We start from the raw sequence: 15,829 nt of genomic DNA, 5'->3' as shown, positions 1-15,829 counted from the left end.
TGAAATTGCACGTTTTACATTAGCTCCTATGGCGGCGCCGGAGACATTCACGCCATGGAATGAAACTTTGCCTTGTTATTGCGATAATGTTGCCGTCTAGAGATGAAATTTCCGTCGCTTCTGCCCCCTTCATTGGGGAGTCGGTACAGTAAAGCCGCCCAACGCCGACTAAAATGGACTGCAAAGCGCTGCCAAGTTCGACGGATCACAAAGCAAGATACCAAATGGAGGACGACTTGCTTTGTTTTCCCTGCACCGCTCATTATAGGAAATCGCTCAACCCTGAAACATGAACAAGAATGTTGGCCAGGAAAATAGTGCTGAAGCATCAGAGAACACTGCAATAAACTACTCTTCGAGAGGGAAACACAATCTTTCTCTCCGTAACACTCCTGTTAAGTAATTTCACTGGCTTTGCTTTGCTACACTCATATTATTATGTATGTTAAATGTCAGCAGATTTTATAAATATCGTTTTGCATTTGAGGAAATCTGCAGTGTTAAACAGAAAACATGCACAAAAAAGTTATATTATTGGCTTATTTGATAATTGACATGCACTTTCTAATATTAATACATATTTATTATTGCAACTTGTATACAAAAAAAGGGTGTTTTAGTATCATGCCCATTTGGGTTTTCACACATTTTTTATATTTTTAAACACAAATCACATAAGAGCTTTAAAGATCTAGTAAGAATTTGATCAATGAGAACTTATGAGTCAAAAATCTTCAAACAACTGCAGCAATAGTCGTGTAAGACGGCGGTAAATAAACAGCTATGATGATGAATTAATAAAGATAATTATTTATTTATATTTTAACTGGAAGGTGGCGTACTTGATGTGATCGTATCATGGCACAATGTCATATGCACCAGGTTGAGTTTCTCTGTGTCAGAAGAGTGTCTGAAAAACAGCAGGTAAGTCATTTTACCAGGTGGCCTATAGATCGGGGCGATAATGTATAGTACACCGGCAAACACAATCTCCACGATAACAATTGTGCATCTCACGATACAGTCGATAAACATGCGTCTCACTCGCTGCATGAACAGGACGAGACCATGACGGCGCGCCACGCTCTCCAGCTCCGCAGCGTTGGACAGCCGGACTTTGGTTCACGATCGTAGTTTTAAACTTATTTTTAACACAGGAAACCTTTGATAAAGACACTGGTCGACTCTGCTCTCTGGATCTGTGTTTATTTTATAAGATGGAGTGGTCCTCATAGGTTCTCTGACGCGGTTGTCTGCCTTGGTTCACATCAACACATGCAGGTCTCCTGCTGCGCTGGTGCCTCGGCCAAACACCGTGGTGAAAATAGTTGGATATTGGACGGAGCTCCGCTCCGCTATTGGCAGCAGCGTCCTCTTCCACATCCCCATTAGGGTTCACTGATCGCGGACACACTCTCACAGGCAGCGCTAATGCTACGACCCGGCATCAGTTAGGGACCATCAATAAATTCTAAAGTGGTCAAAGTATTAGCAAAATCTTCAATAAGGTAATGAAAAACAACCATTTCAGGAGAGAGAATTGTGAAAAGGTTTTTCATCACACAAGAGAAAGGACTGACAGTTTTTATACTAATATGACCAAACGATTATTTATTCACATTATTTCTAATAAATCTTCAACAGCATCTAGGAAATGTGTCCAGACTGGTCCATAGTTAAACTCTTAAGAGACATGAGGTACAGCAGACAGACCACTCAATAACTTTCATCATAAACCAGTTTCAAGACAGACTGTAGTGTGTCCCAACACTTGCAATAGAATGAAAATGTATTATCGCCGAAATTACAACATTTATCGCGATAATTTGTGTCCACATCCATATCAAATAGCAACTATTTATAACAAATGGAGACGAGACCTTGTAGGCCCACTAAACCACTGACTGAAGTCCGACACTTTCAGCTCAACTTCTTGTGTTGAACTCAACCATGCAAGACGTGAAAGATTGGTTATGTCTTATAATAGTAATATTAATAATATTGACAGGGCACTTTCCAGAACGCTGTTCACTACGTGCTTTACAGGCAGACCAGTGAGGAATGTTTGCACTTGCGAAGGTCGCCTAGACCCTCAGTGAGTTAGAGTCAAGAAAGTGGAGGATATTAAATAAGTGCAAGTGTCTTATGTTTTTGCTTCACAAAGTTTAAAAGCCAGAGACGACCTTGATGCAAATCTACATATGAAATAAACACACAACACGGTCTGGTAAAATAAAATGCTTTTATCAGCCTTGTGATGATTCCAGTCTGCGCTGACAGGGATAGAAAGAAAACAACGACCCAAATATGCCAAAATAAAAGCCATGAAATAGTGGCCGTTATATCACAGTGCAAATATCTATATCATGGACGTGGTGGATTGTTTTCACGTGGTTTTGAAACATACAAAATATACAGAATCTTGCCTCGCCAGATCAGAGTACGAACATAACTTACACAGTGTAAACCACACCCAAGTCGGATCAACACTTTTAAGAGGACAGTGCGTTTATACTAAAATAAATACTACGCTTTTGAAATGCCACGTACTTCACCTTTACAAATGATTTCACTCTTTAGGATTGATTGTCACGCTCCGTCGCCCTCTGGCTGGTACCATGAAAAACACAAGAACAAATGGAAAAACAAGTAGAATAAAATACAAAAAAAGTGAATGAATATCTATCAAAAATAAGTGAATAATATTTTTAAATGAGCTTTGAGAATATGATAAAAGTTTACCTGCTACAATAACATTTCAGGGCCGTTGAAGATTTAAAACGGAGTAAGGACGAAGGTCGGTGTTTCCTTCGGCTGATCCTAAAATTTTAATGTCACTTCCTGATCTGGGTCTGACATGCCGCTACTGTGTGTCGTCTCTTTTAGGAGCATTGAAGCCACTTGCTGCCAGCAGTGTGTTTGATGCTGCCAAGAAGATGAATGAAATCCATGCAAAAAAAGCCGATTATCTTCTTGTTCCACATTCTCCTAACAAATCTGAATGATGAAATATAGGACTACATGTACAACACTAGTGCCAGTGTTGCTTTAGTACAGATGCAGGCCTTCATTGTGGCCACGATTGTAAAAACAAACAAACAACAATCGCTCCAAAAGTACACGGCTAGAACTTGAAAACTCAATTTAAACTTGCTTCAGTTTAAAAATCCAATTACGCCCACTGACAACCTCTCCGCACCTCTAGTCCTCTTCAACGGCCCCAAATGTGTTCCTTGGATAAAATGCTAATAAAACTGTGCCAGCACCTACAGTGAAAAGAAAAAGATATCGTCGGTGCAAATATATTTTGCTCGATAGGTCCGTGTGTTGTACGCAGCAAAACACTTCCTGACATCTTCCATGACACCTCCACCACATGCAAGTGAGTTTCCATAACCTTTAAATGCATCAAGAATCCATGGGTTTTCAGTCTGGTCAATTCTTACCCCAGTCACAACGCTTCATTGTTTGCAGTCAACCTGCAGCCGTCTTGATGCTGTCATATATGCGGTCATATTGTTTTGGACTCCGGCCTTTCTCTCCTCCTCTCTTCCAGGATTGGGGGTCTTATTCCCGCTATACAGGCGTCATGTGTGTCTGTGACACAGAAAGGTAGGAGCAGGAAGCAGTCCAAAACAATATGACCAGACGGACGGACAGATGTGCCCCCAAAACAGATAGCCACCTCTCAGCTGTCCACTCACCTCTATATTGGCATCATACATCTACAGTCCCGCTTGAGTTACAGGAGAAACTTTGGTTGAAGGGTGTGGACCTCAGGAACATGAGACGATGAGAGGACACCGACCAGAATCGGACATGCTGGACTGTTAGTCAGATGGAATCTTACTGTATTTAAAAAAAAAAAACAGTCCACTCATATGATAAATGATGATGTGGGCACTCTCGACATGTTTTCCAAATTCCTGAGTCATGTGTGCACTCTCAAACGTGTGACCTTCCTCTGACACCCCGAGCACTCCGCCCGATGCTGTGAATAAATGTGCACCAAGCCCTAAATATAACATCTTAGAACTACAAACGGTATGTGGTGAAGAAAGAACGATGACAGCGCGGCAGCCTCCACATTTCTTTGCAGCATCGTCGGCGATGCAAATCAAAACAAGTGTGGGTTCTAAAAATAAAGTCCATTAATCATATATATTTCTGCTGGGGCTGCAGCCCTGTGATGCTGAACATGGTGACAAACACAGCCACAACAGAAAAGCAAAGCCGTGGGAGTCACGAGAGGTCTGCGGGATGTAAGAATGGCAGAAGTAAAAAAGAAAAGTCTTGGATGAAACAAGGTGAACATATACACATATATATATATATATATATATATATATATATATATATATATATATATATATATATATATATATATATATATATATATATATATATATATATATATATATATATATATATATATATATATATATATATATGTGTATAAACATATATATATATATATGTACACAGTTCCAGGGCTTGACACACAGAGGCAGGGTTGATTCTTGGCACACGAGGCGTGTGTTTGTGTGAGACACATCCATGTGGGACATACTTTTGCAGTACCATTTGGTTTTGGGCGAGACCAGAAAGGATCAACTTCCCTTTGACAGACATCTCCATTCAGTTGACTCCGATGTCCGTAGCTCCAGCTGATTTAGGAAGTGACACATGTCAGAAGAAGCTTGTCATTATGTCACCACAAGTTCCATTTCCACAAAGAGTAATCGGTCTGCGGAGCCACTTGCTTCTGGACCCGTATTAATTTCCTGGGCTAAACCAGCGCGCCGTGGCCTGGTGGATTTATTGGCTGCGAGGTGGCAGCGTTCCCGGCGTCGCTGCTATTTGCATCTCAGGCGTACGTCTCTCCCGCCTTCAGTGCCACCAGCTCCGAGTCCTCTGAGTGGCGCCCGTTCAAGTGTTCGCTGTCGTGATGGTACATGAATGCTGGCACCTCTGTGATGGAGGTGGCCGTGTAAGACGTGGAGCGCATCGAGCAGTGGTCCTTCCGTCTTTGGCCCCACTGAGTCTTGTACTGCATCCACTGTCTCTTCAGAGCTGCCTGGACCTGAAGGAGAGGGAGAGACAGACCGGACCTTCACTGTCTTCGAACCAGGACGACTCACTTCTCCATAGGAAACTGTCCTCTCGCACCAATGCTGCTCCACATTTCTCATGAATCCTGACCCTCTCATGGGATTGAGGATCTTAAGTGACACCATCTTCAGACACCAGAATCACAAGACGCATCTGTCATGGTTCATTCGACGTCTTTCATTCATCAGATCTACTCAACATGTTGAAGCACTTGTTTCCACCCAACTGCCAACGACAAGATTAAAACCACCAAGGCTGTTTTTTGTCGACTAGTGCAGACAACAATCATATTTTGGATAAACACGTCTTTTTCTAGGCTCAGACAAGTCTGACACACAAAGAGACGAAAAGACATTTGTCATCACAGTCATTACCAAATCACATTCAAATCAACTGTAACACTGTTTTCTTTCTGTTTTCTGTTTTTTTTTTTGATGGATTTAACAGGGAGCTTCATTTCAGTTGATTTTTACATCACCGTGCCTCGGAAGAAATGGAAAGAAAAGAAAGACTTATAAGGATCGACCTGATTAAGAAGGTTCTTTTTCATCACATGAATATGAAAAGGGAGTTGGGGTTTTTTTTGTTCAATGTTTAATTACTTTTTCAGTGTTAGACAATGATATCTATGGAAGCCCAGTTCCGCCAGGTAAAAAAAAAAAAAAACTCGGAGAAAACCAAGCAAAAAAAAAAAAAAAACACCAAGCAAAAGAAAAAAAATATATAGATATTTTTGCTGGGTGATTTTTTTTTTTTTTTTTTTTTGCTTGGTGATTTGTTTTTTTTTCTTGGTGATTTTTTTTTCTCCCACATTGCAAGAATGAGCTTCAAGTGGTGTTTAAAAAAAACAAAAGATTGCGTTTAGGTACTGTGGGGAACAACGTACTCCCTATTAGTAAAACATTTATTACTGTCACTCGTATATTGATATTAATGTAAAATTACTCCAAACATTTGTGTGATTAACAAAATCAAAAGCTTTGATTTTGAAAAAAAAATCACCAAGCAAAAAAAAGTATATATACATATATATATATATATATATATATATATATATATATATATATATATATATATATATATATATATATATATATATATATATATATATATATATATATATATATATATATATATATATATTCACCAAGGAAAAAAAATCACCAAGCAAAAATTTTTTATTTTTTTTTCTTGGTGTTTTTTTTTTTTTACTTGGTTTTCTCTGAGTTTTTTTTTTTTTTAACCTGATGTAAATGGGCTTCCATAGATATCACTTCATTCACGCGTGTGAAACAGGTTTCATGTGGCCTGCAGATGAGCAAGTTAGTTAAATGAATTCGACACCAGTAACAGTTCGCCAAAGCCAGATCAGCCCAAAAGCTCAATATCCACAGCCACAAATGTGCATTCATGCTGTTCAGGGCTCTCAGTACATTGAAGTTTGTAACCTTCTTTTACCTCATAGCAGAGTGAACTTGCGATTAATCGCAAATTAATGACAATTTAACTCATAAGAAGATATTATCAGTGCAAGAGGTGAAGTTGCGATTAACAACGGAAAAAAACAAAAACTAGAACTGAAAATTGAACTGAAATAAAAAACAATAAATAACTGAAACGGAATTGTTTGTTTCCAAAACGAATAACAGAGAAATTGTTTATTTGTTTTTGTTTATTTATTTCATAAAGAAGCATTTTGGGACGATTTAGAATCTACCTATTTTGGTTCAGCTGGTTTGGCCGGGTGACGCCAAACCAGCTGAACGCTAACTAGTGTGATGGTGAAAGTTGGTTAAAAGCCTCATTTTTCCAAACTTATTTTTTACACTGTGTCTTTAGTTGAATTTTTAATCTCTAATCTTGTTCCAATACACCATATTTAAGCGGCAAAAAAAACCAAAAACAAATACCTAAAACACTGAAACGAATAAAAACTAAATGACTAAATTCAAAACTAACTAAAAATGAAAAGTTATGAAAAATCCCCAACTATTATAACCCTTGCGATTAATCATGAGTTAATTCTAATACTGGGATTCAATGAGATTAAAAATGAGAATCTATAGAGAACTCTAATAATAAACGTCAAAAATACATCAGCAAAGGTCCAGATGGTTCAGATGGAAGTGAATTTGTGGGTAAAATGAGCTTCTGAGTGTGAGCTTCTGCACGTGAAACACACACGTCGGGCATAACCTTTGCAGTAGTTTTCTATATGGAGCGAAGGACGATTGCAGCCATTCGAGAGTCACGGAGCCTGTAACGTCCCTGAACTGTGGCTAAAGGGCTGCGATCCTGCCTCTCTGATCCGCCATGTTGACTTGCTCCTAACTTTAGATCCGCCCCCCGCCCCCCAGCAGACTGACTTACTTTCTAAACCTGATATTGGGGAAGTTGCTTAGGCCGCTCGGGTGCAAGGGGCTTGACAAACGTCCCCAAGTTGCCTTTAGTGTGAAGGCATCTGCTAAACATTTTGGAGCAGCTCAGCTCATGATGCGACGCTTCTGAGGGATGACAGTTCCTGAAACAGCTCACGAGAGCACAGCACAATCTGCTGTCTACAACCCTCCACCGCCGTGATGCCACTCATCCCTTCATTTCACAGGCTGCACACACTGCTGTGATGCACCGATATGAAACGCCACACTAATAGTTTTGATGGGACAAAAGATCCACCGGAGCTTCTGCAGCCTCCACGAACGTCTTGCTTGATGTCACAAATACAGCATGAAAGCTGTTTGTCTCATCCACCCGACTGCACAGTGCTGCCATTGTGGAGACAATGCAGGATGTGCATTTTGGCCTTGAAGTCCAGAAAACAGAATGGGAGCCAGCTCCAGAAGCCCGTGTCCTGATTAGGAGAACTGGATCGCTCATTATGTGGGCGAGGGAAACAATCCCCTTGGTTCCCTGCTGCTGGCAGTCGGACCCACCCATGGCACGCAGCGTGTGAGCTCGACCTTGGCGTTAAAGCGGGCTTTACACGTCGTCCGCGGTGCACCGTTTCTTAGCAAATTCACGGAGCTGCTTTTGTTGTGGAGCGGCACATGAACGTGACAATGGTCGACCTATTTCGGGTGTGAATTCCTCTCCGCCAGACACCTCATGCTGGGCCTTTACAGCCGCTCTGAACGCCTTCACACTTTTCACAACAAACCCATTGGGCCACAAATAAAATGCTTCGCTAAATATGTTTACAAACTTACATACAGCAAAGTTTTATTGATGAGACCGATATTACAAAGAAAAGAAAGTAATGTAGTAGGGATCACAGTACCGCAAACTACTTGATAGTAATAACATTATAATAACATGTTTTTGTTTGTTGGTACAGTTTACATATAGGTCATTCGGTTATTCCATTTTCTGTTTCGCACTTTACTCTACTTACTTGCACTTTCTTTGCACTTAGAATATTAGTTTTGCACTCATTAGTATGTTATTATTATTTGATCACTGCTGTGTTTTCTTGTGCAATGACATTAAAGGAAATCTGAGTCTATTACAAACATAAAAAGACAGAGTTGAGCTTTGCATCCACAGTAAATTCTGTGTCCTTCAACAGTACATGTCTTTGTCTGGTCGACCTAATTCATTAATTTATTTATTAATTAATCGAGATTAATGACATTTTAATGTGTGACTCCAGAGTGAGCCAGTTTAGGAACTGTAATAACTTCCTCAAAATGCACCAGTTTAAGACCCAGACCCAGCAATAACTCTACCTCTCATTCCTACCAAATCACTTCAGAGAATCCCAATAAATGTTTTGCATATCGCGGCTCAAATCTGTATTTGTCCTGTGCTTGTCGAGGAAAAGGAATGATTCTCCCTTCACCTCACTCCACCCCTCCAGCGCTCACCACCAGTCCAGGATAATGGCAGACGTCCAACACTCTTCTATTGAATTTGTTTTCACATTGCTCGCTCTTGATACGAGCTAAAGCAGCGTCTGACCTGAAAATATAGGCGCAGCGTTTTCCAGCCGGAGCCCGTCTGTCGAATACGTAATGTCCTAAACAGTTTTCATTGCGCCATCGCCGAGGCCGACCTTTGTAAAAGGGCAAGTGAGCACTTCATCATTGGTTTGAATGGCACAGCATCAGGGACTTGTTCTGGACTGAGAGAAGCTCAGCCCTCTGGGTCAAGTATCACCTTTTTTGCACATAGAGAGCTTCCTTCTGTCACATTTGTATTTGGGATAAGGCGGCGGACTGCAGGACAAGGGTTACAGTGAAGTCGCCACTATCTCAGCTGGTCATAAGAAGGTGGCGTGAGCCATAAGATCACCTTCCAAACAGAAAAATAGGATTCACGGTCATGACTAAAAAAGCCGATGGTCGGCACATCCTCAGGCACCTCCCCTAAAATCCCACTTTCTGTTCTTGCCTCCTCTTGGAGAATGACAAAGCACCAGGCTCCCATCAACTGCTTTGGTCTTGTTGAACAAGGTGTGCAGTTCAGTCTAATACTGCCTCCAGAAGCAGATCTGATCTGCTGATCTGTGGCCTTCCATTCCGTCCCAGGTGACACAAGCTTGCATGATCTCCTGCTGATGGATCCATATCATCATGATGGAAGTATCATGTTCTGTAGTTTTGTGTGCTTTTATTGTGTATCCTCGGTTGTTGCTTGTGTTCTGTTTCCTGTTGCGTTGGTCGATCTTCCTCCCTATAGTTTGTGTTATTCTCCTGGTGCTTTCTTTAGTTCTGACTCTGTTTTTGATTCACATTTTGCGTTTCTTCTCGACCAATGTTCTAATTCGTCCGCTTTTCTCCTCGAATGTATGTGCACTTCACCTCCAAGTGTTTACTCATGAGTTTTATACCATGTGCGTTTTTGATCTCCCTGATTTTTGCTTTCTGTTTCCCTCCTTTCCTGGCTTTGCAGCGAGACTTTCAGGATCTGATTATTGTTCATGTTTTATCTGTGACTTCCATGTTCAATAAATACTGATAACTTGATCTCTTTGTCTGGAGTCTGCTGCCATCACATAGTGTTTGGGCCTGGTTTTGCACTGCTTTTATGACAGGAAGTCCCTTTTATAGCCAAGTTTCTGCACCCATCCCAGCTACAGATGTTAGTATAGACGTGTCCCTGAGCAAGACACTTGACTTTGATGGTACAGTGTGATACAGTTTTACGACCGCATGGGGCCACATCTCTGTCTCCTAAGTACTTTCCCAGCCGCCTGTCGACATCACTTCCCACACGTGTATCTCTGACCCTGCTCTACTAGACGTAACTCTGCACTCATGTCTGCAGAAGAAAGGAACATATCATTTCAAATGATTTCATGCCAGGTAAGAGTAGAACACAACTCTTGAGAAGGCAGCTCAGCTGGAGAGTTGGTGCAGTGGTAAGGATTTAGCCTATTACCCCCAGACCCAGGTTGGATTCCTGGTCGGGGTACTTCGATGGAGCAAACACAATTCTTGAATTTTTCTTATTTGAATGTATGCCGTTTTCAGTGAGTCATGTGGCATGAGCTGCACTGCAGAGGTATGCGCTGACACAGTGCTTTTCTAGCGATGAAATTTGTCAGAAAAAGGGGAAAGAAATTTAATGCATTACACTTTGCTCTGTTGTACAAAGAGAGGCACAAATGTCAAAATGTCGGTCACAGGGAAAAGACTTTGACGTGTTATTACTTTGTTATTATTTACTTATTGTCGTGGTTCTCAAATGGGGGACTAGGAGGCACTGGAGGATTTATTTTTAAAAAGTATATATATCTCTGTATTTAATAATAGTTTGAATTCAAAGGTACAGCTTATACATTATTCAATAAAAATATTTAATATGTGGCATATTATCATATATATCATGGCCTTTTCAATTTCATAGACTTAAAAAAATGGCACTTGACACTCACCTCTCCATTGAAGAAGCAGAATATAGTGGCCACCAGTAAACCCTTGAAGAGAAGCACAAGCAGCTGTGATAAACAGGTTATTTCAGGGTAGTAAAAATAACAAAAGTGTACAGTTCCAGCAGATTGCAGATCACTTTGATCATTTGATGAACATGTCCATCCATAAATATCTCTTAAATGTCATCTAATTCCTTTGGTTTATTCTAAAATGTCTACTTTGTCTCTGCTGTACTTCTAGATATAACATATAGCCTGACTTCCGAAGTCTGTACGCCATCTTTAAAAAGGGTAAAAAATAATGTTTGAGATGCTGCACAGATTCTATCTCTCTTCCTAGTTGTCAAACATCTGGGGAAATCTAAACCCTAACCATGCACTGAGTATCGGTCGCACAGAAAATGCTCTTGTCTTCAAGAATTCTTTTCAAAGAGGCTGCATATTGTGAGTTGAATCTCCGCAGTCGGGCTGTGCATTTAACCAACAGCAAACAAAAGCTGATTCACCAGCGCCAAATGTTTCGATTGAAGTGAAACCGGGCTGCCAGAGCCGGACCCACCTGGTAGTGCATGAGAATGTGCATGATGTACTCGTAGACCTCGCCAGCCAGCCGGTTCTCCGGCCTCCAGGGAAATATGACAAACTGTATTCCAAGGAGAGGCACCAAGATCAGAGTGGCCCGCACGGCTTTCATGTACATGTTGGACTCAGCTCGGTGTGTGTCCCTCAGTTTTGTCACCAGCACTCTTATGATATTCAATAAGAAGAAGAGGTTCACCTGCGGCAACACAAACACACGTCTCAATACTTTCATTTCGCAAGACTCTGTGTGCTTCGTAAACAGAATCCAGCAGACTTACGAGCAGCGCTGCCACAATAGGACCATGGACGGCGTAAAGCAGATGGGTTTCCACACTCATCCAACAGCTACAGAAAGAAAACCGCATCAGTCAATACGGTCTGTCGCCCAAAATACACACACACACACACACACACACACACAGACAAGCATAAGGAAACGCATGCTCCCCCTGGCTGCCACACAGAGGACGGCACACATGTAAACACCCGCTGTTTATTTTCAGACCATTCCGGATCATTACTCACTTGTCGTCAAAGAAGGTTTTTCTTGCCACGGCGTGGATGGATGCCGGCACCAGGGGAAAACCTTGTAGAGAGAAAGATGGCAGGGAGATGAAGTCTGCGCTCTGTGATGTTCCTGTCATTTCCCGCAGCAGTCAGAATGTGGTTTGGCTTTTTAGAATTGGCACCATATAACTCACAGAAACACAACAGACACCTACAGAATACTAAGGCTGGATTCCTGTCGTGTTGACACGCTATACAAAAGTATATTTTAAAGCCCAAACCTTCTTTCCCTCAGTTCTGTCTTTATATTTTCCTGCTTTATTAAGCTGTTAATTTGACTCACATTTGTCCGAGTCTCCGAGCACTGTGGGAATTACAAGCTCCGCATGGTTCCTCATGATGATATTTTTTTTCTCCACCTCCTTTCGAGCCGCAGTGCAGCATTGAAGCGCTTATTTCGCCAACAGCATCAGACAAACTTCATCACTTAAGAGGGAATTGCCAGTTGAAGCTACGGTGTTTGAAAATGTGTTTTAACCACCGAATGTTTGATTTGTTTACATGACCGGTCTTTTCCTGCGGAATTAAATGTCCTATAAGGCCACATTAGAAACTGTAACGGTTGTGAGGAAAGGATATTAAGAAGTGTAAATATGGCATGAGGCCTGTTGAAATATTCACTTTATATGCACTTAATTTGAAAATAAATCAACTATGGACTAGACGTTCAAGATAAAAAGGCCATTTATTTCAACATATATGTTCAATATTCCTTCAAAGTATTTTGAGGAACAAGAAAAACACAAAAATGGCCAACGAAAAGAACATTAGTCTTAAAACAAGAACATGCTATATATACTGCTGAAGTGGTGGTGGTGACTAAAAGCGCAAGAACAAAAAGAGACACAAAAATTGCGACATGTTATAGTTTTAGTCTTCCGTCAAACGGGCCACGAAAATACAAGCATCGGGCCGCATAGGGCCCCCGGGCCTCACGTTTATTGGGATCCCCATTGGAATGTGCTACAGTGTGAGTGCTGTGTCAAATTTTGCCTGGAAAGTGGGTGATTCACTGGGTGCAAGTACAGTGTGGGGCTAGAGTCACTTGTTGGTGACCAATTGAAACGTGTAATTGTGTTTCATGGTTTGCAGCACAGCGGATTTGGAGAGATGCGGGCCGAAGATGCCAATCTTGACAGGACAGCACTTCTGAAAATGATTGAACGGCGTTTGAGTCATGAAAAACAAACACTGGTGAATAGCTTTTTCGGTTTTACAAATCAATTTGACCACGAAAAGTGATTCATATAATGGAAACAGGGTCCATTCAAAAACAGGCTAAGAAAAGACAAGTTGCTCACAGGCTCGATCACCAAGAGGCCGCATGCTAAATATAATTAACTGCATGATTTCATCTGAGACAACAGCAAACTGGCTGCAAAAAACGTGTGGACCCGTTATTCTATCAAACAAACACGCTATTTGAAAGGTGCAGACCATTAAAATAAAGTAGATTCACTGAATATACATAATAAATATATATATAATAAATTCCGGACAGTATGCTGAATCAAATAATTTGATAAAATGCATTTATTTGCTTAAAACGTGTCAGCTAAATCCAGAAAATCACTTTAAAACAATAAGCAGTTAAAAGAGATCGAAAGCTTGAAAGCGTTCAGTGGAAACATTTCAATTGAAAGAGAAATATAGTAACTGTGACTCTGTTTCTGGGGTCTGTTTTCACATCGCCAAAAAGGTATGAATATTGAAAATGGTTGAGCTTTTTCTGTGAGAAGGGTGAACCATAATGAATAGCAATGAAAGGCACCTGAGTGATGAGCCAAAAGCAGAAGCATCCAAATACTCATCACCTGCAGATGATAATTTTCCACATCTGAAACGTGTCCAAATACTCACCCCAACCCAGGAGGTAGTACCAATGCAGATGCTGCTCCTCCGCAAACACTGCCACCACGATGAGCGTGTGCAAGTAGATGCCTTCGCACAGCATCCAAAAATAATTGCAGCCCAGCATGTACATGTGGAAGAAGTGCAGCACTTTACACCCAACCTGCACAGACGGCCAACACACAAGTGAGCCAACTGCAAAGATATGTTTAGATAAGTGCAGGGCTTTTCATTCATGGAACCACAAGGACGATAGTGCGGAGGATGTTTATTATTCCTCCCTCTCCGAGCGAAAGCTGAGAAGGCTGTTTTTGTCTGCGGTTCCTAATCTTGGCTGAAAGAAGTGAAGGGGCAAGTGAAACTTGTTTCTTCAGGGTGCGCATCACAGCGTGCAGCGCCACGACTGTTCTCATTAGAAACAACCTGTTCCAAGAGGCGAAATGAATCGTTTATGATGTGGACTTCACGTTCCAACACTTGACTTTTATTCTCACAATAAAATGTGTTTGGTCTGAAGAGCATTTGAACTGAAGAACTTTGGTTAAACAGGAGCTCTGCATGTTCTTCTCCATTTCCAACAGCTGGACCTGGATTTGGACTGAGGACCAGGATCGGTTCTGACCAAACGGTCGTAAGTCAGATTGGACGTAAGTGGAATGCCGTTCAAAATAGCCAACGCGAGGGTTATAGGTACTAGTGTAGTGGTAGATGGCTGTATGAAAGTGAGATGCTGGGATGCTGTGCTGCCGTAACTGTCGTACACGTTGTCGGGTTGCTACGTGCTGCGATGCCAGACATTGAATAAAAGAAATAAATAATGCTGGCCGTGGTCGTAAGTACAGGTGGATGGAAGTCGGATGTTACTTGTAGTCTGCAACATGACTCTTTTGGTGATGGCACATCAGTGAAAACAACTGCCTATCAGTCTCATATTGCACAGCAACAATTGAGAGTCTGACAAAAGCTTCAATAAGGCAACTAAATACGATGGTCTTTTGTCCTGCCTGTCAGTTTGAATCTAAACATCACTCTCAAAGTTCTGGTTTACAGCTTCATAGCTGCTCCTCTCAGGGGTCTCCTTCGCTTCCACCACTCAACAATCCGCCGCACTGGCTCCTTCCTGCAGATCTTAAAGATAACCAGAATGGGCTTATTGTTACATGTTGAATCTGGTTTAAACATTAATGCTGCAGCAGAGTTACTTGCAGGGATGCCTCATGCTGTAAATCTCCCTTCCTCGTTTTGGTTTTAAGCACTCCCTCCTCCGCTCCACCGGCATTCCAAACCCTCACTGAATCACCACGCCAGAGAGAATGATACAAGAATGCTTTCTTCACTAGTGCAGAAAACAGGCTCATGAATCCTCCTCTGGCAGGAGAATACAAAAAAATACCTGCTTCTCTGAAGACACCAGTGAATCCCAGCCAGCGGTGCAGGCCACTGAAAGCAAGTAATCGATTTTGTTTTCACACGTGGGAGATGCTACGTTTAACCTTCCAACCCTCATGGCTGAAGTAACAGGTTCCAGTTTTGAGGCAGCAGAGTAACCATCTGATTTCAGGTCACAGCAGCAAAAAGCTTTTTAGTTGGGGAATAAATTGATAGAAACTATCATGATCCAGGCATATTTGGGAGGACAGCGGGTGCTTTGTATACATAATACCAGGCGGTGCAACAAAAAAGACAAATATCAACCCCTCAATCTAAATCATAGCATTCAAACAGAAACCCATTCCATTCACAACATGAGTCGTTCACAGGGAAACTGGTGACATGAGGCGGTGTGTTTTTATGTTTTAGGAAGCAGAGCAAGTCAGCTGGCATAACTGAAACAGTCTGCTTTAT

General features: G+C 41.4%; 1 protein-coding gene across 1 annotated transcript in view; it reads right to left on the bottom strand.

The window, feature by feature from the left end:
* Positions 1–4,483: 4,483 nt before the first annotated feature.
* calcr (calcitonin receptor) overlaps positions 4,484–15,829 on the bottom strand; it is a 60,754-nt gene continuing 49,408 nt past the window's right edge. The window contains exons 17-22 of the mRNA XM_053861856.1: positions 13,994–14,147; positions 12,092–12,152; positions 11,845–11,911; positions 11,544–11,762; positions 10,988–11,029; positions 4,484–5,083 (exon numbers count right to left, since the gene is read on the bottom strand). Of these exons, the coding sequence (XP_053717831.1) occupies positions 4,868–5,083; positions 10,988–11,029; positions 11,544–11,762; positions 11,845–11,911; positions 12,092–12,152; positions 13,994–14,147 (759 nt within the window). The 3' untranslated portion in view covers positions 4,484–4,867. The remainder of the gene's footprint in view (positions 5,084–10,987; positions 11,030–11,543; positions 11,763–11,844; positions 11,912–12,091; positions 12,153–13,993; positions 14,148–15,829) is intronic.

Source organism: Synchiropus splendidus, chromosome 4 (genome assembly GCF_027744825.2).
Source record: "Synchiropus splendidus isolate RoL2022-P1 chromosome 4, RoL_Sspl_1.0, whole genome shotgun sequence".
Classification (NCBI taxonomy): Eukaryota; Metazoa; Chordata; class Actinopteri; order Syngnathiformes; family Callionymidae; genus Synchiropus; species Synchiropus splendidus.
Note: the sequence above shows the minus strand (reverse complement) of the source record. Positions and strands in the feature narration are given on the sequence as shown.